Consider the following 26,947-nt stretch of genomic DNA (forward strand, 5'->3'; position numbering starts at 1 on the left):
TGGCAACCAAGTGTGTCATATGTGTAAATAGCAGGTGGGGAACGACCAGAGGGTCGCGGAAGGTAAAGGGATGAGTGTACAGACTGTGGCAAAGGGCATTCTTTAAACTACAATAAAAGGGCAGAGAAGGGAAACTAAAACCTGCCAAAGACAGTGAAAAGTGTAAAGAACCATCCCAGAGTACTCAAAGTGATGGGGCATGAGGTGCATGTGGGCCGCAGCAGGGCAAGAATGGGTGGAATCTCCGGGGAGGGCGGTGATCAGTGCCGTTGCTCCACTACCGAGCTTAACTGACCGGATGCATTTGGGGTCCTCAGGCAGCGCGGGGATTAGTTCCATTATTCCCTACCTGGGTGAACTAAACGAGCGGAAAGAATTTGCAACATATGTGAGATCCAACAATTGTTCCTTTAACGGCCATTGGTCAGTAAATGGTGTCAGAAGAGTAACTATAACTGTATCAAGAAATTGGGTGTCTGGCCGACATTAATTAAAACCAGGACTTCCGGTTGCGGCGATGCACTGCTAAGCAGCACGTTTCGGCACCTCCCGTTTCAACGGACTTTTGGGCTCTTATCGGGAGCCCCAACGGAAATTTTTTGCGGCCAAACCCAGTGTGAGGTGACAAAGGAAGGAGTCCCCCCCCCGGGTATGGATGGAAAGGAGCGACAGTAGTGGCCAGATTGCGGAGGATCCTTTGGAGCAGCGGCAGAGAAGAGAAGGGAGAAGCAAGATGGCGGCCGAGGGAGCCCAGATGGTATGGGGCCCGGAACAGCAGGAGTTCCTCTGACGATTGTGGAGGAGCTCAAGAAAGAGGTGCTGGCACCGATGTTACTGGCAATCGAGGGACTAAAGGAAACACAAATGGTCCAGGCGATGGAGCTCCGTGGAGTGAAGGGAAAGGCAGCCGAGAACGAAGATGAGTTACAGGGCCTGGTGGTAAAAACGGAGACGCACGAGGCACTACATAAGAGGTGCATAGAAAGGCTGGAAGCCCTGGAGAACAGCTTGAGGAGGAAGAACCTACGGATTTTAGGTCTCCCCAAAGGAACAGAGGGAGCTGATGCTGGGGCGTATGTGAGTACGATGCTCCATACTCTAATGGGAGCTGAGGCCCCAACGGGCCCCCTGGAAGTGGAGGGAGCGTATCGGGTCCTCGTGAGAAGACCAAAGGCAGGGGAAACACCAAGAGCAATAGTGGTGAAGTTCCATCGCTACAGGGACAGGGAGATGGTCCTGAGCTGGGCTAAGAAGACACGGAGTAGCAAGTGGGAGAACGCGGTGATACGCGTGTATCAAGACTGGAGTGCGGAGGTGGCGAGAAGGAGGGCGAGTTTCAACCGGGCCAAGAAGTGGAGGGGGGGTGCTTAGAGGGGGAGAGGAACATCGAGTGTCACTATATGCAGACGATTTACTGCTATATGCGGCGGACCCGGTAGAGGGGATTCCAGAGGTAATGCAGATACTCAGGGAGTTTGGAGAGTTCTCAGGATACAAATTAAATATGGGAAAGAGCGAACTTTTTGTGATGCACCCCGGGGAACAGGGCAGGGGGATAGATGCTCTGCCGCTGAGGAGAGTGGCAAGGAATTTTCGATACCTGGGGATTCAGGTGGCCAGGAACTGGGGAACCCGACATAAACTTAACCTGACGCGACTGGTAGAGCAGGTGGAGGAGGACTTTAAGAGGTGGGATATGGTGCCCCTGTCACTGGCGGGCAGAGTACAGGCGGTTAAAATGGTGGTCCTCCCGAGGTTTCTTTTCGTGTTTCAGTGCCTCCCAATCCTGATTACAAAGGCCTTTTTCAAAAAAATAGACAGGAGCATTATGAGCTTTGTGTGGGCGGGAAAGACCCCGAGGGTAAAGAGGGGGTTCCTGCAGCGCAGTAGGGACAGAGGGGGATTGGCACTGCCGAGTCTGAGTGACTACTATTGGGCCGCCAATGTGTCGATGGTCTGTAAGTGGATGGGGGAAGAAGAAGGTGCGGCGTGGAAAAGGTTGGAGATGGCGTCCTGTAAGGGAACGAGTCTAAAAGCGCTGGTGACGGCGCCGCTACCGTTCTCCCCGAAAAGGTACACCACAAACCCAGTGGTGGTGGCGGCCTTGAAGATCTGGGGGCAGTGGAGACGACACAGGGGAGCGACGGGTGCCTCGGTGTGGTCTCCGATAAGGAATAACCACAGGTTCGTCCCGGGGAGGATAGATGGGGGATTTCAATGTTGGCAGCGAGCAGGAATTAGGAAGCTGAAGGACCTGTTTGTGGACGGGACGTTTGCGAGTCTGGGAGCATTGGAAGAAAAATATAAGTTGCCACCAGGGAATGCTTTCCGATACATGCAAGCGAGGGCATGTACGAGGCAACAGGTGAGGGAATTTCCGCAGCTCCCGACGCAAGGGATCCAGGATAGAGTGATTTCGGGGGCATGGGTTGGAGAAGGTAAAGTGTCCGAAATATACAGGGAGATGAGAGACGAGGGGGAGGCGATGGTAGAGGAGCTGAATGGAAAATGGGAAGAGGAGCTGGGGGAAGAGATTGAGGAGGGGCTGTGGGCAGATGCCCTAAGTAGGGTAAATTCCTCGTCCTCGTGTGCCAGGCTTAGGCTGATTCAATTTGAAGTTCTACACAGAGCGCATATGACTGGAGCAAGACTGAGCAGGTTTTTTGGGGTGGAGGACAGGTGTGGAAGGTGCTCAGGAAGCTCGGCGAACCACACTCACATGTTCTGGTCGTGTCCGACACTGCATGAGTTCTGGGAGGGTGTGGCAAGAGTGATCTCAAAGGTGGTGGGGGTCCGGGTCAAACCAGGGTGGGGGTTAGCTATATTTGGGGTTGCAGAAGAACCGGGAGTGCAGGAGGCGAAAGAGTCCGACGTTTTGGCCTTTGCGTCCCTCGTAGCCCGGCGAAGGATTCTACTTATGTGGAAAGAAGCGAAGCCCCCGGGTTTGGAGGCCTGGATAAACGACATGGCAGGGTTCATAAGACTGGAACGAATAAAATATGCGTTAAGAGGATCGGCTCAGGGGTTCACCAGGCGGTGGCAACCGTTCCTTGACTATCTCGCGGAACGATAATGGAAAAACAGAAAGGACAGCAGCAGCAACCCAGGGGGGAGGGGAGGGGGCAGGGGGGTGGGGGGAGTATTATTCCGTGTTTTTGTTTTGTTTTTTTGGCAGTTGTTGATATTTGCTTTTTGTTTATCTCTTTTTTCATTTGTTGTTAGTTTAATACATTATTTAAATAACGTTTAATGTATATTCCTTTATTAAGTTGTAAAAATGGAAAATTTTTGTTTGAAAAACCTCAATAAAATATATTTTTTTGAAAAATTAATTAAAACCATGTAACAAGAAGAAAGAAAGAAGAAAAATTGGGGAAAAAAGGCGGGCAGGCTCCATCAGAAAGTAGGACACCGTAATTCTTATGCGGCATCTTTTTCTCATCATCTGGACACATCAGGGTTGTGTATCGAAAGGCGCTTTAAAAGGATTATCAGAACCAGAGTCAGAATCTGAATCAGCACCATCTCCCGGTTGCCAGACTCGTGTCTGCCGTTTTTGTGCCGTGGCCATCGTGGAATCCGAATCGTCATGTCTGACCAGTCTACAAGAGTTGGCGCGGTGCCAAAAAGGGGTTCGTTTGTCATGAGGCGTAGGAGCGGTGGAAGTGAAGGGCAAGTTACTGTTGTCGGGCGGTGGCGGTGGCTCTGGCTGTGGCTGTGGAAGGGGGTATAGGGGGCCAAACATGTCTTGGTTGTGGTACCGGGAGCTGGAGTGGCTGGGGCCGGGGAGGTTGTACCAGTTGTCAGTGATCATGGTCAATTCGGGGAGGCTGGCGGAGTCAAGCTCAAGGTGGAAGTTCGTACCTGTGGGCGGAGACCAGGTCGGGTCTGTGGGCGTGGACGTGCTGTCAGGGCTGGGGAAGGGTTGGACTAGGTTGTCGATGGGCGGGGCGGAATCGTTTGCTATTGCCAGGGAGATGTGGTGGGAGTGGCTACATTGGGTTCCATAGACTTTGAGCTGGTTGATGTGGAACCAACCAGTTTTACCATTGGGGTACGTTATCTTGTACACAGAGGGGCTTACTTTGTCCGAAATGGAGTAGGGTCCTGCAAATTTGGGGGAGAGGAAAGAACTGGGATTGTAAAGGGAAACCATTACTTGCTGACCGACTGTGTACTTTACGGGGTGGACGGTTTTGTCAAAGTATGCTTTACTCTGCTTTCTTCTAGCGCCTAGTCGGACAGCTGCAGCGAGCTGTGCTGCTTTAATATTGTCTGTGACTTGTTGGACCACTTTTTCATGGGTGAGGGTGGTGACTGTGGGGCTTGCCAAATCGAGACCCAATAAATATTCAATTTCTTTCATGGGCCGTCCGGTCATTAGAGTGTGGGGGGTGAAACCTGTGGAACTGGAAACGGTGTTCCGAATAAACGTAAGGGCAAATGGGAGAACTGTGTCCCATGTGGTATTGTTCTGTTGCACCATCTTTCTAATGGTCACTTTTAGTGTGATTCATTCTCTCAACAGTGCCGCTGGATTGGGGGTGATACGCGATGTGAAATGTTTGTTTGATTCCAAAAATCGTTAGGACATTTTTAAATGGGAAATGGTGAAATGGGAACCTTGGTCTGACTCAATGCTGCGGGGGAGTCCCCAATATCTGTTGGGTCAAAATCTTAGCTGTGGCCTTTTCAGTGTTTGTCCGTGAGGGAAATGCTTCTACCCATTTTGTAAAGGTGTCAATTACCACTAATACGTATTTGAAACCATTTCTGCAAGGGGGGAGGGGGCCAATGTAGTCGAGTTGAAAATTTGTCCAAGGGCCACTAACAGGTCGGGTGTGTCTCAATTGTCTCTTCTTGGAGTACCTTTCAGGAATGTTCTGTGCACAAATTTAACAATTCTCAACATAATGTGTTAAATCGGATGTTAAATCGGGCCATCAGCACAAAGGTGTTAAATGGGCAATGGTATTGTCTATCCCCTGATGTCCGTGTCCGTCATGAAACTGGTAAATTATTTGTTTTCTGTCCTGGGTGGGGGCCACATAAATTCCATTTTTCAAAACTATACTGTCCTGTGCCATCAGTGAGTCCTTGCATTTGTCGTAGGGGCTGGAAAGTTACCGTCTAAAACTTGTTTGAGAGTGTCGTCAGCCTTTTGGGCTTGGGATAGATCCTCGATATTGGTCTGAGAAGCCTGGACTGCATGTATCGGTTCACTTTTGGGGGTTTGCCAAAAGTGACCGTGGAGTGATCCTGACTTAGCTAAGGTGTCTGCCTTTACATTACCGGGTGGGGAGGAACGATGATGGCTTCTCACTTTAATAATACCATACGTGCAGTCTTTAGCTGTCCTAAGAATGTGTTTCAACAATGGGGCTGAAGGTAGGGGTTTACCATCAGCGGATACGAATCCTCGAGATTCCCACAGGGGCAGGAATTCTGTCAAACTATTGCACATGTATAAACTGTCCGAATGTATGTCTGCGGGGGTTGGAAAGGAATTGGGGTGCTGCACTACATATGCTATGGCTGCTAGTTCTGCTGCTTGTGATCCGAGGTGGCCGGGCAATTTTAAAGATATTTCTTCTAATGCGCGTCCCTGTGCGTCTTCTACATAAATTCCACAACCAGTTATTCGCTTTCCATTTTCTATCGTGGAGGAACCGTCTACATAAATCTTTAAAGCGTTGTCTATGGTGTGTGGATTCTGCGTTTTACTGCCTGCTCGTGTGTGCAGTGACTTCTGAATAAAGGGTCCTGTGTGGTGTTGGGCTGCTATGATTTGGCACTCATGTGGGGTTCCTGCATACTGAAGATTATCTGCTAGAAATGTGTGGGTCTTTGTACGTTTGACTGTAATGTCCCTTCCTTGTAACAACAGTGTCCAGCGAGCTGCTCTAATCTGGGTGACTGAACCGTCCTTTAACCTACCATCTAACAATAGTTGCGTTGGAGTGTGCTCGGTTAAAATTGTTACTGGGTTAAGGCCTGTGATATATGCAAAATATTGAACTGCCCAAAAGACTGCAAGCAAGTGCCGTTCGCAGGCAGTAAATCCTTGCTCTACGGGATCCAAAATTCGTGAGGCATAGGCTAAGCGGTCATGTCTTTCCTGTCGGAGTACTGCTGATAGGGTTCGGTCGGTGGTTGCTACTTCTATGGCATAGGGAGAGTGTGGGTCTGGAACTTGCAAAGTGGGGGCTATGCCTAGGGCACGTTTTAATTCATCGATGGCGTCTGTGTGCTGCGGGAGCCATTCCCATGGGGCGTTCTATTTAGGAGCTCTGAAAGTGGGGCTGCTTTTGTGGCAAAACCATCTATATGCTTCCTACAATACCCAGCTAATCCTAAGAATGACCAGAGTGCAGTGATATTTTGGGGCAGGGGCAATTTAATTATTGACTCAATTCTCTTCTGTTCGAACTCTCTCTTCCCGTGGGTGATAATGGTGCCTAAATAAAGAACATTTTCTTTTAAGATCTGGGCTTTTTTGGGGTTGACTTTGCATCCAATGGATTGTAGGAGGCCAAGTGATTCCGATAGGAGCTGTACATGCTCCTCCTTTGTGTCCGTCTGTAGGAGTAAGTCATCCACATATTGTATAAGGCATTCGGGGCGGGAACATTTGGAAAGTCCGTTGGCCAATTGTCGGTGAAAAATGGAGGGGGAGTTGTGGAATCCTTGCAGGAGGCATGTCCACGTATACTGCTGCCCTTGAAATGTGAACGCGAACTTGTATTGACAGGTCTTGTCTAGCAGGATGGACTAAAAGCCATTGCTGATGTCCAACACTGTGAAGTACTTTGCTGTACTCCATGCTTGAGCATGCACTCAGGACTCGTGGCAATGGTGGGGGCTGCTAAAGGGGTGACCTTGTTAAGTTCTCGGTAGTCGATTGTCAGTCGCCAAGAACCATCGGGTTTTTTCACGGGCCAAATTGGGACATTTTTTATTGAGGCTACCGGCCGAATTACTCGATCTAATAAGCTATTGATGACTTTTGAAATCTCACCCTCAGCTTGCTGTGGGAAACCGTATTGCTTCTGTGGCTTAGGATCGGGACCTGAAATTGTGGCCATTCCTGGGATCTTCCCACAATCGTGTTTGTGTTGGGCGAAGGAAGCTTTATGTTTTCTGAGGACCTCTCTAATTGTCTGGTCTGTACTAATTGTTTGCGGATCAAACCAATAGTCTCCTATTGAGCAAATCCTATGTTCATAGTCCCCTACTGTGAGCGTAGCGGGGGCTCTCGCAGTTTTGGTCATTTTCCATACACATCTATTCACGGGATCAAAGGAAAGGTTGTGGGAGCTCATAAAATCGATTCCTAAAATGTGCTCGGCTGTTTGGGGCAAGTCAACGAGGTGTCTGGTGCTCATGGTTACTTTCTGAATATCTACGGGGGCTGTGATGTATCCTTGCTGTACGTGTCCGGTAAATCCACTAAGGGTGATGATGTCTGTGGTGGTCCATTTGTCACGCTGGAACATTGTGGAGTAGTTTAAAGTGATGCGGGACCCTCCAGTTCCCGAAAGAAATTCTACTGGATGTCCCCGGACTGTGCCTGTGACTACTGGTCAACCAGATTTGTCCCAGAGTGTGTCGCAGACCCAAGTTGGGGAGTCCGAACACCGTCAATCTGTGGTGTTGATTGCTGAATTGTCTGAACGGGCGCTAACACTATGTATGGGCCTAACATTGTTCCTGGGTGGGGGGCCTGGTTATTGGTGGCGTTGCTGGTCCGGGGGGTTTTGTCGGCATTTGCGGGCGTAATGTCCCATGTGTCCACAATTATAGCAACCTCATGGTGCCTGTGCTCTGGGGTGCTGTCCCTCATGTCTACCCTTATTTATCCATGCTGGGTCCTGGTTAATTCTGACTGGGTGCATATTTGCTCCTATATCATCCTGATCTGTCTGTCGGTGTAGGGTTTGTTCCCATGCACTGGAAAGTCTCTTTAATACCCAAACTTCATTATGTGTGTGGTCTGCGGGGTCGTAATTCACACAAGCCTTTTGACCTGCTTCTGTGGCATAGGAGACTAAGGTGCGGGATCATTTAGTGGTGTCGTCCTCATTTAAGTGTGCGCGGTTCAAATTCCCAAAAACTGCATTAAAATTGATCCAAAGGTGACCTGCAAATGCGGTCGGATGCTCTCCCTTCTTTTGCCGATAGCGGTTTAAACCTTCTACTGGTTCTCCCTTGTACCGAATCGCATCTAAAATGGCCGTTTTCATTTCCTGTAGGGCTCCTCCTCCTACATTCTGGGGTTTGGACAAAGCTGAGCTGACAGACTGGTCAAGGCCCATTACTATAAGTTTAACTTCCTCCCTTTCGTCTAGACCATACATAACCTTTTGCTGTCGTACTCTCTCAAAGAAATTATGCGGGTCTGCGGTAGGTTTGAATGGATCAATTTTGGCGCAGGCACCTCTCAATTGGGTGATGGATAATGGGGTGGTGTAAACGCAATTGGGCTCCTCCTGATCCGATGACTTGCGCTATGTGGTGACTGGATTCATGGGGGTGTGTGCTGCCTGTGCCGTCGGTGGTGTAGGTGCTTTCCTTTTCGGGGCCTGGGGGGCTCTATTTTGATTTTCTGTGTCCTCCACATATCTCTGGGCGATTTCATTTTGTTCTTGCCAATTGGGGGCATCTTCCTCATCTAAATTTTGTCCAAAAGTATACCGAAATCCATTTTGCACTGAAAGTAGTGACTGCAACTTCTCTATTTGTCGTCTACATTTCACGTGTTCTACTGTGCTCTGTCTTTGTTCTGTAGTGGAGCTATGGAGCGCTTGTAAAGCTGCCTTTAAATCCGCGCTACCTGCTGTTCTGTCCCTTCTCTTACCTAGACTGCGCGCTGTGTATCTCGGTAGGCTTTATCGTACTGGGTCTGAAAGCTGCTAAGGTGAACTAAACAAGATTGGTGTGCCCGTTTGACATCAGCCATCTCTTTTATCTTTAGCTGCCAACTGTTCCCGGAGTTGTTCAATAATCTTTTCGCTTTCACTATTGTTTCCCTCATTCTTCTCTTCTTCCTCAACTAGCTGCCTGCGGAGCATCCTCATGACCTCCTCTGTGCCTCGCAACTGTGCCAAACAGGACACTATTGCCATCGGCTTTCGCACTTTAGCTGCATTTTTCTTATGCACATCGGTTAGGTTGTCCCACCAGGTTTGTCCTATGCTTCCTGGATCTGACTCTTCATTTGAACAAAAATCGGACCAAAGGGGCCATCCTTTCCCCTTTAAATACTTCCTCAACTCTTCTTCCCATATGGGGCACTGCTCTGCTCTGTTGGGCGCTGCGACCTCAAGTTCATCTGGGTTCATTAAACGTTCCATCGCTTTTGGGGCCATTGCTTCTAATATCTCTTTTCCTACCGTTAATCTCTGTTTCCTATCGTTAATTTGGGACAGGGCGATAAGGCAGCGATTTGAACTGCGGGTATGGCCTAAGCTATTTTCCGGTTCACAATTCCCTCAATAGTTTTGACACAATCTAACGAGTTTACCTTATATCCCTGTTAGTACGCATGCAGATTAGTACACACTTCCGAAATTCAGTGATTTGGTCGACATGGGCTTGCACTTGTGGTTCTTTCTTTCTCTCGCAATTGGATTTCAAAGTTTTGTGGGTTCTCTAAAGTCACTCCTAAATCGAGTTCCGTCAGATGTCGCCAATAATGTTGCCAATCGGCACCAGAGATGCCACTAATGTTGCCAATTAATAACGATGCTCTTTAGTTTCGCCAGGTATCAAATGATACCACCACAAGGCTTTACCAGATATTGATCAAAAAACCACACAACCAGTTAGTCAGTTCAAGTTCAAAGATGGTTTATTTACACACCAGGATTACTTCGACATGCAACACAAAACACTACAAGTTAAACTACAACTAACAACTACAATAACCTATATTTAACTTCAGGGCAACCGGCTCTATGCAGATGGACAAGGCCTTTGTCCGGATCTTGCGTGGCTGGGTGGAAGAAGTGGCTGCTTCTGCTGGGCTCATCCGTCTGGTAGCAATCGTCGGTCTTGAACTTGTCTGTCTGGTCGTTATGCTGCACTTGGGTTGGCATAGGCTGGATCCAAGAGAGACCGAGCACATGGCTGTGTCTCTTCTTATCCCTCTGGGATTTTGCGTTCTTTGGGGCGGTCCTTAACTTGGACCCAATAATTCGACAGGCTTCGATCACTGCCTTCAATTTTGGCCAATAAAGGGGCGGGTGCCTTGATGGCTGGGCGTGTCCTTAGCGGTCATTGGCCTTGGCTGTTTGGGCTCCCTGAGTAAAAGGAGTGGTGCCGATTAGTCTGTATCTGTATCGGTTACCTGAGTACAGTTCTTTGGTTCTGGGGAAATGGGCTATTAGAATACAAACGAGCGGGGGTTTCGATCGCGTCTGGCTATCTGGGTTGCAAATACACACACAAGCTCTGAGTGTGTCTGCGTCCTGGGTTGGCCATAATTCCCATGGTCCTTTGCAGGTGGCCATCTGAGATGGCTATATTCCGTCCTCTTGATCCTGAACGCGAAGCGTGGTGGATCACACTGTTGATCCCTTATCCATCCCTGGTGTGCCGGTTACCCTTGGTCAAGGACAGGTTCCACAGATTTCAATACAGCAGCATCATATTCCTACTTAATCTATCAAAGTTACAGAGGTATACGGTCTTTATATTTATGGGCCATTAGAATGCAAACGAGCGGGGGTTTCGATCGCGTCTAGCTATCTGTGTTGCAAATACATACACAAGCTCTGAGTCTGTCTGAGTCCTGGGTTGGCCAGAATTCCCATGGTTCTTTGCAGGTAGCCATCTGAGATGGCTGCACTATCCTCTTCACATTAACATGCTGGGAGTACCAATATAGCAGCAATATGACTGGGATCTGAGGGAACACTAAGGGATTGTCTCACATGCAGACTGCTTCCTTTGTCCCTGCTGCCAATCTTACTCACTGACTGCTACATCTACAAAGAGCGTTATAATTGTTTATTATCGTGTAGAATATCTTGATGTCTCATGAGCTTGTGGATAATACATTGCTTTTCATCAGAATTATGTAGTTGGTGGTACTATCTTTCACTTTTATTTATAGTTGGGCACTGGTCATTTCCCTGGAAGGGACATGTCCCTGGCCCTCCCCAGTGTATTTAAATATTTCACTATCCCTTCCTCCTGTCCCCCTCTCTACAGGTCAGCGTTGTTGTAAAGTACTGCTTTCAATTTGGATTCTTCCCTTGGACCAGCACCTCCTATCGAGTGCTTTACTTCAATCAACCTTTCTATCTTCCCAACATCATTGGCATTGAGAAAAAGGATGGCTATGTGCACTATGACCTTATCCAATTGCTTGCTCTGTTCCTGCATAGGTCAGTCTTAAAGGTAATTGCACAAACCATCAAATCTATTCATTTATTGGAACATTGATGTATCTATTATCTAAAAATCTTGTATCTTGTACATATCTGTCACATTCAAAGTGTCACACTCTGTTGTAAGTACAAGGCAAATCCCCCTGAACTTAGCATGGTCCAGGATGGAAGGTCACAGTGGCTTGATGAAAGAGGGTATTTGTCCTGACATTGAGTGATACGGGCTGAGGCTTTGCGGGCTGGCGACCCCGATGAGAGTCAGCTTTTCAATCACATGGGTTTTGTAACTCTCTGTAAATCCAAATGCTGAGTTCCCCATCTCACTGAATCTGGAAATTCAGGTCACAGTGGAGCTGTAACTTGCTCCTTAGGCCTAATTTACTACTCCAATCTTACGATGCTGCCTGAAACCAGCATCTATTTTATGAGATTTCTGACGTTGGTACAGTTGGAGGTTTTGGTCATTGGGTATTGAGCAACATGCTAGTGAAATTGTGACTGAACACCTTCTATTTCAGTGAATGGGCAGGTATATGGGACTGCCAAGCCAATCTGCCCCTCTGCTTTGCATTCAAGTGATGCCCATTATCAACCCATACGGCAAAATCCACTTTGCGGTATCTTAACCCTTCAAATTGTTTTTATGCTTTCAATCATTGCTATTTCTTATTGAACAGTAAAGTAATATTGGGCACAATCTACCTGCCACGTCCCGTCTGAATTGAGGCACAGCCGGGAGATGCCCAAAGAGGCTTCTTCCGTAATTCATCCGGCTCGCCACACCTCGCGAGATCTAAATGAAACTTTATATCTAAAGGGATCTTGTGAGATTTTGTAATCTGGATCCCACCCATTGTGGGCAGGATCAGTATTTTGGCAAATCTGCATATTAGAGTGAACAGCTAGTCTCACTCTAATAAGCAACTCGCCTGATCTACTCGAGGTGTTGGGATCTAACCCCTTCGCCTTGGAGACTTTAGGCAACTGCCGTTCAGTGCTGGTCTCCATAAATGGTGACCAGGCAGGATGACACTTGGGGGGCCTCCCAGGGAAGCGGAGGCTCCTGGATGATTGACCTCTGGGCAGGGTGGTATCCTGGCACAGGCAGCCTGGCACAGGCAGTGCCAACTGGGGACCAGCCTGGCACTGCCAATGTGCCCAGGTGGCACTTCCAGGCTCTAAGTGCCAAGGTGCTAAGCTGGCATTGTGCCCACACCAGGAATTGTGCTGGGGGTGCTCTGCCGGTGTGAGGTGGGGTGCAGGGGGGCCCGAGGTGAGTTTGGGCTTTGGGGGGCTCGGGGTCATTTGGGGGGGGGGGGATCGAGAGATCGGGGCGCCATTTAAAAATGAGAGGTTCTGACTCGCGGAGCTCCTCCGTGCAGGAAATGGGACTAAGTTCCCCGCTGAGGCCCCGGATTTGAACAGAGTCCCGTTTGACAGCGTGGTCTTTCTCGGCGCCGTGAGTGTCGGTAAACATCTGGCTAAATATGCTCAACCTGGGACTCCATTGCAATTCGGCTTGTTTCTGCCCATTACCTTGTCAAGGTTTTCTTTCTTCAGTGTGTTATTTCATCCCAAAATAAATCTAGCAAATTCTAATTAGCCATTATTGGTTTCATCACTGGGTGTGGTGGGTACCACACAAGCACTCTGCTGAAAATTGATTTATCGTTGACCAGGATTTTGGTTTGTTGTGATTTGGGGAGGCTAATTCCTAAAACCATACCAATCGCACAATGAAGTGTACATTCCAGTCATAAGGAAATTCCACCCAGTAATGGAAAGAAATCTACATACCACAGCTGTTCGTAAACAACCAAACGTGTAACATAGGGTCGAATTTTAAGGATACCGAGCGATTGGCGCTCGCTATCCCGAGAGTTGCCACCTAGCATGCAGCCGCTGACTCTCGAACTCCTACTGCCATTTAACACTCACATGAGTGTTGATTGGCAGTGGGCGGGACTTCAGTCTGCCCTTGGAAGGAAGTTTCACCCGTAAGAGCTGTTGGCCAATCGGATAGGCTGGTAACTCTTCAATCTGGCCAGGCAGGGCGCTGCAGTGGACAGACGCGGTACTGAATTTACAGTGCAGAAGGAGGCCATTCAGCCCATCGCGTCTGCAGCGGCCCTTGGAAAGAGCACCCTACCTAAGCCCACACCTCCACCCTACCCCCGTAACCCAGTAACACAATCTAACCTTTTTGGACACTAAGGGCAATTTATCATGGCCGATCCGCCTAATCTGCACATCTTTGGACTGTGGGAGGAAACCGGAGCACCCGGAGGAAACCCACGCACACACAGGGAGAACGTGCAGACTCCGCACAGACAGTGACCCAAGCCGGGAATCGAACCTGGGACCCTGGAGCTGTAAAGCAACAGTGCTAACCACTGTGCTACCGTCTGCCTGGGACTAAGTTCCTGTACCTTTTGAAAACTTATGTCCTGGGGGCAGGAGGATGAGGGAGGCGAGGGCTGGGGGAGGGGTGGTATCGGCAGGGTGTGGTTATTTCAGCGTCTGGGGGTTAGGCCAAGGGGGGGGGGGGGGGGGTTCTCACAGCTGCAACGACCTGGGGAGGAGAGCATCCCAACTCTGAGGGGACCTGAGAGCACAAACCCCCCCATTCCAGCCTGGGATGGGGAAAGGTGTAAATGTCACTTTCCCAGCCTACCCGCATCTGTCAACCTAGAAATTGAGGCTGTGCGGGATAAGGCCCTGAACAGGTCAATGGACAGCTGTTCCACCCAAAGCTCAGCCCACCGAAGTGTGAGATTGCGTCTGAGTTTGGGTGGGCAGGTTCCCGGAGGGAATCCCGTCCATTCAATTTTAGACCCCCTCTCCCCCCCCCCGCCCTCCCCGCCTCAGAACACGCCTGTGTTCTGCCCGTACCGGGTTTGTGGAAAAGGTTAGTAATTTTAGTTCATCTCTATATCGTCTTCACCACTGATTTTTTGGTTTTCATAGAGCTCAGGTTTTAGCTGTTTGAAAGAACTACCCAATTCTCTGAGCCATTTCCGCTTAGTCCTGCAATTTCCCACGGTTTTGTGCCAGGCTGCCTGCATTTTTCCAGGCTTTTCTGGAAAGTGCACATTTGGATGAACTTTGCTGAATAACAGGTTGACACAAGGCTCGCACATGAAGAATGACCATTCCGATAGGGCACTTCAACAAGAGCCAATGCCTGCTGGGGGTGGCAAGGATCAGAATGCAATAAACAAGAACAGTTCCTAGTCAGTAGAAAAATTCAAATCACACAAGAGGAAAATTTAGGACGTGATCCTATGCAGCGTGGCGCTGCATCAGAAAATCAACTCGCTACGGCACAGCATGGCCATTGAAAGCCGGGAGACCTTGCTCCCGGGATATAGCCGGCTCGTAATGCCTCGTGAGATTCAACGCAATCTTGTGAGACATTGCAAGGTGAATCCTGCCAACAATGGGCGGGATCACCTTTTGGCGAACATGCATATTAGAGCGAGGCAGTAAGCCTTGCTCTAATGTGTAGATTCCCAATGTACCTGAGGCTTTGGGATTCAATCCCTTCAACTCAGGGACCTCAGGCAAGCACTGTTTGGTTCTGGTCTCCACAAACGGGGACCAGATGGAAAGGCACTAGTGGGGATTGCCAAGGAACTCGGAGGTCCCCAGCTGCCTGCCCTTTGGGGCCCGATCTCTCATTACCTCCGGCGAGCGGAGTTCCCCAATGTAAAAAACGGAGCTCTGTGCTGCCTTGGCCACGCGTTCCCCGTTCAGGCCCTTTATTCAAAACGAGTTGCATTGAATACCGTTCACTATGCTACCGTGGGCAGCATGGTAGCATAGTGGTTAGCACAATTGCTTCACAGGTCCAGAGTCCCAGGTTCGATTCCCAGCTTGGGTCACTGTCTGTGCGGAGTCTGCACGTTCTCCCTGTGTGTGCGTGAATTTCCTCCGGGTGCTCCGATTTCCACCCACAGTCCAAAGATGTGTAGGTCAGGTGGATTGGCCATGCTAAATTGCCCTTAGTGTTATATGGGGTTACTTGGTTATGGGGATAGGGTGGAGGTGTGCGGTTGGGGAGGGTGCTCTTTCCAAGAGCCGGTGCAGACTCGATGAGCCGAATGGCCTCCTTCTGCACTATAAATTCTATGAATAGCCACGTGTTTCTTGGTACTGCGAGTGCCAGGAAACACGCGGCTAAATGCGCTCACTAGCCGACTTTGTTCCCTTTTGGGAAGATCACAAACCCTTAATCACAAAAAGGCATAAATTTTTTAATCTCTGATGAACATTTCTTCCAAATCTCCCCCACCCTGTGACAGTGCCACGGCCTGTGGGATTCTCATAACATGGTGAAGGAGCAGCATCTTGAGAAGGAGCAGAAACAGAACAAGGTTCAGAAGTTGGGAGAGGTGAACGAGGACAATGACACCATGCAAAATGTCAACCTACAGGACACGGCAAGGTCTCCTGGGGGAAAAAATGTTACCAGGCGGCTGGTTAGAGAAGGTAAGAAATTGAGTTTGGGGAAATTGAACTAATTCAATTTAATACTCAGCACACACAACTCACCCAGATGCACAAACACACACACACACACACACAATGGAGTCGGTCTACAAGGACAGCGAGGAATTGTGGAGTATGTTTAATGGCCCATATGGTCTACTCCTGACCTTATTTCTTCTGCTCTTAGTGAGGGCATTGTCCGAGTATTAATGGCTTATGTGTAATGGAGTCACTCTGACTATCTTTCTCTTCAGACAGAGTAAAAGTCCCAAAGAGATCGAAAAGGAAGAAAAGAGAAACACCAAAGGCCAGCAAGCGATTCAGAGAAACTATCAAGGAGCAGATAAGGGAAAAGTCACACACAGCGAAAAGATGCATCACCGTCGTGTAAGGAGGTCCTACGTTTCTCCAATGCGAAGCCTAACTGAAGATCAATTCATAGTTTCAAATATATTTTCATCTGTGGGTTAGGGGGTGGGTGGGCTTTTCAATCCAAGACGCTAATGTCAGCAAACAAGAAATATGCAACTGACTATTAATGAAGTGTTTGAATGTATTTGGTACATGGTATTCTCCCCTGCCGAGGTCTTGTGGCGTAGTGTTTAGCTTTCCTGCCACTGAACCAGAAGCTCCTGGTTCGAGTCCCACCCCAGGACTTGATGACCAAGGAAGGTGCTTTCATAACGCGGCCAAACAGGTTCAGGGTCAACCTGCAAAATCCTTCCCAACAGTGGCTGGTGGTAAGAGTGGGAGAGACTCCAGGGCAGCCAGGCTTGATGTGGAGTTGTACTCCTCAAACTACAAGCCCCTGGTGACAGACTAGGGACCTGTTTCAGGAATTACTAGCTATGGAACCGGACAAAGTCTGCCTTAGTGCAGCACTCGGTGTAGGAAGAGAATTGGAATGGTATTCTCTCCTGCTTAAGCTAATATGTTTCTCCATGTCTCCTGCTGACTCTATCTGGTACACCAGCTCATGCACAGAATAAATTGAATCTGTGAATCTCCGGAAAACTACATATTTATGGTATATTTACGAATTAGAAGATCTCTGTGGGGAAGTAACATGATATTGGAAGTAAGCTAGCAAACTGGGCCAATGTGGTGATGGAGTAACATGGTGATGGGAGATGTGGAGGGGTCTGGAGCATCATGGGAAGGGGAGTAATAAGGTGACAACAGCGAGATAACACTGATAAGGCGAGTAATGGGACGGCAATGGGGGGGGGGGGGGGGGGGAGAGGGGGGGGGTAGTATTGCAGCAGTGACGGAGTATGGAGATAATGTCAAATAGCTACGTTTAAAGATATCACTCAGCCTGTATCTACAGTTCTTGCTTTAGATCACCTCTAAAACACCAAGCACTGAAGCAGATAGAAATGTTAAACAGATTGAGTCACAGAGATTGTTGTAGTGAAGAATTATAGGGGAGAATCTTGCCACAGGGTTCCAAAAGTGAAAGTCTTTGAGGCCAGATTCTGCAGTGATTATTGACATGACTGGATTAACCTGTGTTCTGAACAATACCCAAGAATTTACAGCTCAATAAAAAATATATAAAAATGGTGAATCCTGGGTGAATAAAAGAACAAGATGAGCTAAATAGGAGAGGCTTCAATAGACATGACTGGGCATTGACTTTGGAAGCTGGTTCACAGGATCACAGAATTGTTGAAGCACATTAGGAGGCCATTCATCCCATCGTGTCTACGCAGGCTCTCCAAATGAGCAATTCATTTCGAGCCACCCCGCCCCCGTTGTCTCCCGGTAACCCAGCACGTTCTCCCACTTCATGTTACAGTCTGATTCCCTTTTGAAGGCCTCAATTGAACCTGCCTCCAATACACTCTCAAGCAGTGCTCTTTGTAAGATTAAGATAAACACGAGAGAGTTGAGAAGTTCTACAGTTCCCAGGTCCTGGGAAGGAATGAGGAAGATTGAAAAGATGAGAGTTGAGCCCTCATTTTTCAATACGTTGCGGATTCACTGTAAATGTTCAAAAGGAGCAGCATAATGCTAATATCGATGTGTACAAAAGACAGACAGGATATTGGACTTTGTGGTTCAAAGAGGAACAGGTGCGTATCTGACAGTCATTTGGCTGCCCATTGATTGGAAGATGGCATCAACACACGGTCATATCTTTCTTGGTCTTTGTGTGACTGAACAGGCCAATTTTCGACCCACAAATTTTTAGGCACATGAGGCAGGCCTCCCATGAGATAGTGGGATCCGGAGTGCAGCATTTGTTTCCGTTTCTTGCCTTCTCTGCCGCCACTTTCCCTCACCATTAAGCCGTTGTCACTCCTAGCAGCTTCATGGACAAATTGTGTCCATTGTGAACAATTGGTAGCAAGCTCCTCTCAATCATTTTGTCAATGCTGCCGTGCTTCAAGTATGAGATTCAGAGTGTCTTTGTAACGTTTTCTTTGTCCTGCCGGGAACGTTGCCCATTTGACAGTTGAGAGTTTCGGACCAGCCTGCGGAAGTATTTTTCAGCCATTCCGATACAGTGCTCAACCCACCAAAGTTGATTTTTTGGGGGGGTTTTGTGGAGCTGGCTTTAAGAAGGACACACCGCACTTGTTTGAACTCCTCCCTACTGAATTTGGAAGACATGGCAGAATTATTACTGATGGAAATTCTCTAGCGCTCTAATGTGTCACCAATACACAGTCCAGTCTCGCTGCAGTTACAGGAGTGTGGTAATAATACCTGCACTGAACACTAGCACTGGATTCTCCAGTCTTCCAGCTGCGTCTTTCACAGCAGCGCGCTGTTCCCTGATGGCGAGATACTCTACTCCCCTCGCTGGTCAATGGGATTTCCCATTGAAACCACCCATGCCACTGGGAAACCCACAGACGTGGATGCACTCCCGGCACGAAAAGAGAACCACAACGGCTGGAGAATTCAGCCCTGGTGTTAGATTTCCCTGTTCATGTTGCCGTATTTAGAGAGGGGACTGCCAAGGTATGGGAAGTGCTCAACATATTACAGAGTCTTTCTTTCAACATTGAGAAGAAATCGGATATTTGGCTGACCAGGTCTGGGTTGATAAGAGTTTTGTTTTGGCAACTTTCAAAGACAGGCTGCATTTCTTGTTTGCGGAGCTGATGAGATTGAAGGTGGCTTGCAAACCTGGTGCAGTGTGGAGACGACACTGCAGTCTGTAAGGTTTAGGGTTTTGAGGCATGAAACATACATAGAAAATAGAAGCAAGAGGAGGCCATTCGGCCCTTTGAGCCTGCTCCACCATTCATTGTGACCATGGCTGATTGATAGCAAGTTCTTTTTCAAAAATATTTTTATTCTCCTTTTTCACATTTCCTCCCAAATTTGCACCCACCATCAATAAACAATAATCAGTAACGAATATAATGTCAATTCCCATATCAATTACAATGATCCCATCCTCCCACCAAACCCCAGACATTAGCCCGCATGTTCACATAAACAAATGACAAAAAGGGATCAGGAATCACCCATAGTCACCATTAACACATACAGTCCCCCAACACTCCCAACCACCCCCCCCCCCCCAACTAATGTTCGATGTTATCCAGTTCTTGAAAGTGCACAATGTATAATGCCCATGAATTGTAGAACCCCTCCATCCTTCCCCGCAGTTCAAACTTAACCTTCTCAAGAGTCAAGAATTCCAACAGGTCCCCCCGCCACGCCAGGGCACAGGGTGGAGAGGCTGCTCTCCATCCCAGCAGGAACCACCTTCAGGCGATCAACGAGGCGAAGGCTACAACATCTGCCTCCGCACCCGTTTCCAACCCCGGCTGGTCCGACACCCCGAATATGGCCTCCCGAGGGCCCGGGTCCAGGGAGCTGCTAATTGTTCAACAGAAGTTCAAACTGACACTTTAAAAAGTGGTTATGGAATACAATCCAATATATGTTACAGCTCCTAAACAGGTGGGAGATGGAATCCATAAGCCATGGGGTATTAATGTAAGCAAAAGCCCACCAGCATTAAAGCCATCAGCAGGAATACCATCTAGGCCACAGGCTTCACTTTTTAAAAATTCTTTTGATTGCTTGTTGCAGCTCTCCCATCGATGGTGGTTGACCCATGGATTTTACCTCAGGGTACTGGGGGATAGCCTGGAGAGCAACAACTGCCACTGTGGATTCACAGTTGAGGAGTTATTGAAAATGTTTTTCCAGCGTTGATAGATGGGATTGTCACCCTTAAGAAAAACACCATCTTGTGAGCAAAAGATGTTTTGCCCATTTGACCTGGTCTATAGATGGCCAAGATGGCTTCATAAAAGCTCTGCATGTCATGGTAGTCTGCATATTGTTAGATCTCTCAAGCCCTTTATTCCTTTATCTACTAAATTTGTCTTTGGGCATCAACCTTAAACAATTGGCATAAAATTAAAATACTGTGGATGTCGGAAATAAAAACAGAAAACGTTGGATAAACTCAGCAGCATTTGCGGACGGAGAAACACAGTTGACGTTTCGAGTTTGACTCTTCTTCAGAACTGATTCAGCTTTCCTTCTATTTTAGAGCACCTTTTCTAGCCCCCTTCCCACCTGGGGTGAGCAGAGGGTATCCGGAGGAGGATTGCTCACTCACAGATGCTACTGCCCCAAAGACACCCCTGTTCCAACACAGGTGGCCATTGACCTGCACGCATCTGCCTCCTGTGTGTAGATTCTTCACCAGGTTCACAGCCCCTGTCACCAATTCTCCATCACCACAGGACTTGGCAAATGTTCTCTGGTAGAAACCTCCACGTGTATCTGCAGCTTAGAATGAATGAAGGATTGTGCAGCTCAACGGCATGAACAAAGTGGACATGGTACAATCTCAGTCAAAGGATTGACATTTATGCAAAACATTTATCGCATTGCCTTGTTTCCTTGTGTCCTACAGAGCTCTTCAAATCTACCTGCCTATTAGACAATTCTTCTACAACATCATCCATCCTGAGTACAATGCAGTGTGTGATGTCTATGCGCTAATGTTCCTGATCGATGTCATTAACTTCATCATCACCATCTTTGGATATTGGGCATTCGGAGTAAGTAGAGGACTCTGCACTTACAGCTGAACCTATTGACTCAAATTTGTGCATCTTTGCTGATGCACTATGAACATCACTCTGGGAAAGGGCAGCATAGATGGTTACAAAGATTATTACATTCAAACCAGTCTTGGCCCAATGTGACCCTGAATTCAAAGATATTTTCATTTTTCACAAAATGAGCACTGGTCCTTTGGGGTCACATCGGAGGTAATGGTTAAACGAGTGACAGTAACTGAACCTAGGAGAATTCTCATTACTAAACTTTTTTTAACAAAGCAAAGTATCTCGTCTAGCCAGTATAAACTTGTCGGTAGTGGCATTAGTTATTTGCCGCTAGTTATTTAGAGGGCAGAAGGGATACAGAAAGAGGGGTAACCATCTTGAGCAGGGTGTCCCGAATGGGTACAGATGACCCTCTTTCCCCAAAGGCGGTATTTCCCCCCCTCCCTCTTTCCTTTCCACCTTTTAGCCCGAGCTGTTACAGTTACAGGCTGGCCCCCTTCCTTTCACCTTCCTTGCTTGACCTATTATGGTGGCAGAGGTAGAATGGGGTCCTTCAGTAGCCTTTAACTGACAGCTTAAAGGCCTCGATAGGCCTAAGGGCGGGACAGGCTGTTTGACGCCTTACCTGCCCCCTATAATATGGGGGTGGGCAAGAAGGCAGTGGCTGGCCACCTGATTTATTTTACATTCTACCCCCGCCCCCCCCTCCACACACACACACACACACACACACACACACCACCACCACCACCCTCACCTTCAAATATGCTTGTGGAGCAGTGGGGGGAGGTGGGTGGTAACATAATGGGTGGTATATAACATAATGGTAACATCTCTTTGGTAATGTTATATAGACCAAACATGACTGGGTTATCCTCCTTGGCAAGTTCTCTCGTGAAGAGATATTCCACTGAGGACATGTGGAAATTATATATTTTTTTACATATCAGATCACTGAGGTATTGCACCCACAGTAGTGATCACTGAGTTATCGCACCCTCTAATTACACATCAGAATCCAATCTTTCAACAAGAAACAGGCACCCGAGCCTGATCTGTGAATCAATATCATGGTTCATCTGTACCTCAACTTAATTTGCCCACCTTTCATCCATATCCCTTGTCATAACAAAAATGCAGTTTATTTGCTGGATAAATTTACTAACTATTTATCTTAAATCTAGACCCCGATACACTGACTTCCAGTCCAACCAATTTACAGAGCAGTTTTCTGTTCATTATCCTGGACTCTCCAGCAATAATTTATATAGATTTGAGGATTGCTGGACATACTCCTGAAACTGTGAGGAATGAATAGTCATTTAAGAAGGTAGCTTAAATAAAAAGTACCTAGAATGCAGAAAGACAGAATCTTCACAATCATATTGATAGGCCATGGTATGAACTTGTCGGTAGTGGCATTAAATATGAACACGGATCCAGATTAGGCCCACGATGTGTTCTCTGTGTGGCTGAAGGTAAGCACCATGTCACTCATGAAAAAAACCTTCACCACTTCTGTCAGATAGCGATCTTCATGCAGTCAAGTATCGGATGAAAATAATCCTGTTCCAATTGTTGACTTCAGACTTATTCATCCCCAATATCAGTTTGAAAACCAGGAAAAAGGAAGAGGTCTGATTGGACATAGCGTTGATGAATCCAAAAGCATAGAGTGCCCATGAGATTGATAATTACTCACCAGCAATGGACTCAGTGTCCCGTAAGTGTATCAGCTTGACTGCCAACGCAAACTCGATAAATGTCTCTCTAGAGCCACGGCAATCTGTATCTTTATCGGGTTACTTACATCCTCCTAATGTGATGTTACTACTTAAGCGTGTTATATTTACGTGTACATTTGTCTGCTATATCACTGTGCCAAAAATGTTACTTCTCCCTTCTCCACCAAGTGGATGAGTGTACAGCTATTCTCCTCTATTCATTATCACCTCTACAGGAAAGACCACTGCAGTCATACATGACCCTCACCCACCTAGCTCCCTTCAATATTAGTTATAGAGAGAGCTAGATTCATTCTTTACAATTTCCCTCTACATTCAGGCTATCTAGCCTAGCCACCAATGCCCACATCCCATGAAAGGATCCTCTAATTGCTGTGACAACTTTTGCTTCTACAGAAACACACAGCTATGGCTGACATCACAGAATCCATCTCAGAGGATCAGGTACCCCACGTGTTCCTTGTGATGGTGCTGGTTCAATTTGCCACCATGGTGATCGACCGTGCTCTCTACCTCAGGAAGACCGTCATGGGGAAGATTGTTTTTCAGGTTGTCATGGTGCTCGGGATCCATTTCTGGATGTTCTTTATCCTCCCTGGGGTGACTGAAAGGTGATGTAGACCATTACAAAGCATCATAAATACCTGACCCGTCATAACTGGTTAAAGAGAGGTGTCATTTTCTCTTGTATATGTTTGCACTAAGATTTAGGGAAGTCTTAACAAGTGTTGAAAAGTAAAATGATTTGTCATTAAATGATCAGCCCCAAGCAACATGGAGCATGGTGTAACTCAGAGATAGAATAGGCCAAAGTGAGGCATGAGCAGAGTTCATGAGCTGGAAGGGAAAGTCACTGCATGCTTTCCAAAGTTGGTAATTATTTACCTGAGAGGTTTGTCATGATATGCAGACATGCAGATAATGATATACAGACAGGCACAGATAGGCAGCTAATGAACACAGATAACAGAACATGACCAATGAGCAGGCAAGATACTCAGGGGTCGTATCTCACTATAAAAGGCACGAGGCGCTCACACTCCACCTCTTTCCACTGATGAACATCTACAGAGTGAGTCAGGGTGTATGTACAGTATCACACCTCCAGCACATGGCTACGAGCTAGTCTGGTTCAGTCAAACAGAGTAACCACACTTAGGTTAGCAGAGAGTCAAACTCATAGAGAACTGCTAACTGTGCTACTGGTTCAATAAATCAGATTGAACTAACTTCAAGGTCTGGAGTATCTTTAGGTTAAAGCTGCATCCAGTTGCAGCCTGTGTTATCCCAGAGTATATAACACAACATGCTACCAGGAGACTTCTTAATCTAGGTGGTTTTACTCCGCCCGTTCCGTGACGACCAGCGAATGTATCCCAGCACCATGGAGAAGATTCAGGCTCCTCACCAGCTCAGGACCTCCGGAAATCTCAGTGGCACCTGGCGGACATTCAAGCAAAAGTTTCTGCTGTACATCGAAGCTTCAGACCTCGTGAGTGCGTCTGATGCAAAGAAGATCGCACTTCTCCTCTCAACAGCGGGTGATCAAGCCATCAAACTCTTCAACTCTTTTCACTTCACCGAAGGCCAGGACAAGACAAAGTTTCAGACCATCCTGGACAAGTTTGACAGACTGAAGTGGACACCAATGAAATCTTCGAGCGCTACATATTCAAACAGCGTCTACAGGGTAAAGATGAATCTTTCAACTCCTTCTTAACTAACCTCGCCTGCTAGCGCTGTCCTGCAACTTTGGTGATATTGCTGACTACATGATCAGAGACCAAATCGTTTTTGGAGTTCACTCTGATCCTCTGAGAGAGCAGCTACTGAAAATCAAGCGTATGTCCCTGCCAGTCGCAATTGAAACATGCACAGTGCATGAGCACGCCAAAAATCACCATGCCCAATACAAATCGGCTGAAACTGAGAAACCTGCCTCCCACGAGGCAGAGAGTGTGCAGGCCATATCCCGGATGCAGCGCCTCAGCATTGATGAAAGCGGCCATTTCGCACACATTTCCCGGGGCCCCACGCATGCGCGATGCGAACGGGATAACGAAGCGGCCGACACCCACACTGCTCAGGTGCAGACGTCTGCCGACCGCACTGCGCATGTGCGACGACGCCGACGTTATGACGTGCTCGAACTGTGGCAACGCCCACTTAAAGAAACACTGACCTGCAAGAGGTAGGCGATATTTAAACGGTGGGAAGCCTGGACACTATGCAGCCTTGTGCAGGTCTGCACCACCAGTCAGGGGCCAGCGCTCCCAATTCCGACGACAGCGCGTTCAGAGTGTGCAACAACGATTACAGGATTCTGATCCTGGCAGCACAACGGATCCAGAGGAAGAATGCCTGAACTCCGCCTACTGTGTCGCATCATTACCAAATGTGAATGTGCCACATCCAACTCATCACAAATTCAATCCATCCTCGCTGTGGATTCTGCGGACCAATGGCGTGCGGTGATGCAAGTCAACCACTGCTCCATCCAGTTTAAGCTGGACACAGGTGCTTCTGCCAATCTCCTCTCACAGGCAGATTTCAAACGCATCAAGAAGCCCCCCAAGGTCCTTCCAGCAGCCTGCAGGCTCCTGGACTACAACAGAAATGCCATCACGGCACTGGGATCCTGCCATCTACTCGTCTCCAACCGGAGCACCCATGCACGGTTACGTTTTGAAATTGTCAAGCCAGACAGGGCATCCCTACTTGGCGCGCATGCCTGCAAGCAGCTGAACCTCGTGCAGCGGGTTTACACAACAACATCCTCCAATGTGGATCTTCAGGCCGGCATTGACGACATCCTCGCTCAGTATCCGGATGTATTCGATAGGATGGGCACGCTGCCATATCGATACAAGATTCTGCTACGACCAGATGCCAAGCCAGTGGTCTACGCACCACGCCGGGTCCCGGCTCCGCTGAGGGAGCTCCTGAAGGCACAGCTCAAGGATCTTCAGCAAAAGGGCATCATTTCCAAGGTAACCAAACCGACTGACTGGGTCAGCTTGATGGTTTGTGTTAGAAAGCCTTCGGGAGACCTGCGCATCTGCATTGATCCCAAGGATCTCAATACGAATATAATGCGTGAACACTACCCCATCCCGAAGCGGGAGGAACTCACCAGTGAGATTGCACATGCACATTTTTTCACCAAGTTAGATGCATCACATGGATTTTGGCAAATCCAGCTGGATGAGTCCAGCAGAAGGCTCTGCATCTTCAACACACCGTTTGACAGATACTGCTATAATCGCATGCTGTTTGGCATTGTCTCGGCATCGGAGGTTATCATAGAATTTACAGTGCAGAAGGAGGCCATTCGGCCTATCGAGTCTGCACTGGCTCTTGGAAAGAGCACCCTACCCAAGATCCACACCTCCACCCTATAGCCCAGTAACCCTACCCAACACTAAGGGCAATTTTGAACACTAAGGGCAATTTAGCATGGCCAATCCACCTTACCTGCACATCTTTGGACTGTGGGAGGAAACCGGAACACCCGGAGGAAACCCACGCATACACGGGGAGGATGTGCAGACTCCACACAGACAGTGACCCAAGCCGGAATCGAACCTGGAACCCTGGAGCTGTGAAGCAATTGTGCTATCCACAATGCTACCGTGCTGCCCTTAAATCTTCCATCGCATCATGGAGCAGATGATGGAGGGCATTGAAGGGGTTCGTATGTACGTGGACGACATCATCATATGGTCCACGACCCCTGAAGAGCATGTTTCCCGTCTCCAGCAGGTATTCCGCCGTGTCCATGCCAATGGCCTGAAGCTGAACAGGTCCAAATGTTGCTTTGGCATGTCGACACTCAAGTTCCTAGGTGATCAGATCTCTCAGCAGGGCGTGCGCCCAGACACAGACAAGGTCAAGGCCATCGAAGCCATGAAGGTCCCTGAAGCCAAGAAGGCAGTGTTGCGCTTCCTGGGCATGGTCAAAGTTCATCCCAAACATGGCTGCACACACCACGGCCCTACGAAACCTGGTGAAAAAGTACACTGCCTCCCAGACAGGGAGACAAAGATCTCGACAGATGCGAGCCAGGATGACATCGGTGCGGTGCTGCTTCAACGCGATGACACTTCATCCTGGGCACCGGTAGCCTACGCATCGAGGGCCATGACGCCCACCGAAACAAGGTATGCGCAAATCGAGAAGGAATGCCTGGGTCTTCTCACTGGCATTCTCAAGTTTCACGACTATATCTACGGCTTGCCGACATTCCCTGTCGAGACGGATCATA

The 26,947-nt window shown here is 48.1% G+C and overlaps 1 protein-coding gene across 1 annotated transcript in view; it reads left to right on the plus strand.

Moving 5' to 3' along the window:
* The window catches only part of LOC140428896 (piezo-type mechanosensitive ion channel component 2-like), a 319,011-nt gene that overhangs the window by 254,319 nt on the left and 37,745 nt on the right, over window positions 1-26,947 (plus strand). Inside the window, exons 45-49 of the mRNA XM_072515544.1 lie at window positions 11,215-11,403; window positions 15,698-15,884; window positions 16,139-16,271; window positions 20,782-20,929; window positions 23,080-23,294. Of these exons, the coding sequence (XP_072371645.1) occupies window positions 11,215-11,403; window positions 15,698-15,884; window positions 16,139-16,271; window positions 20,782-20,929; window positions 23,080-23,294 (872 nt within the window). The remainder of the gene's footprint in view (window positions 1-11,214; window positions 11,404-15,697; window positions 15,885-16,138; window positions 16,272-20,781; window positions 20,930-23,079; window positions 23,295-26,947) is intronic.

Source organism: Scyliorhinus torazame, chromosome 8, assembly GCF_047496885.1.
Source record: "Scyliorhinus torazame isolate Kashiwa2021f chromosome 8, sScyTor2.1, whole genome shotgun sequence".
Lineage (NCBI taxonomy): Eukaryota > Metazoa > Chordata > Chondrichthyes > Carcharhiniformes > Scyliorhinidae > Scyliorhinus > Scyliorhinus torazame.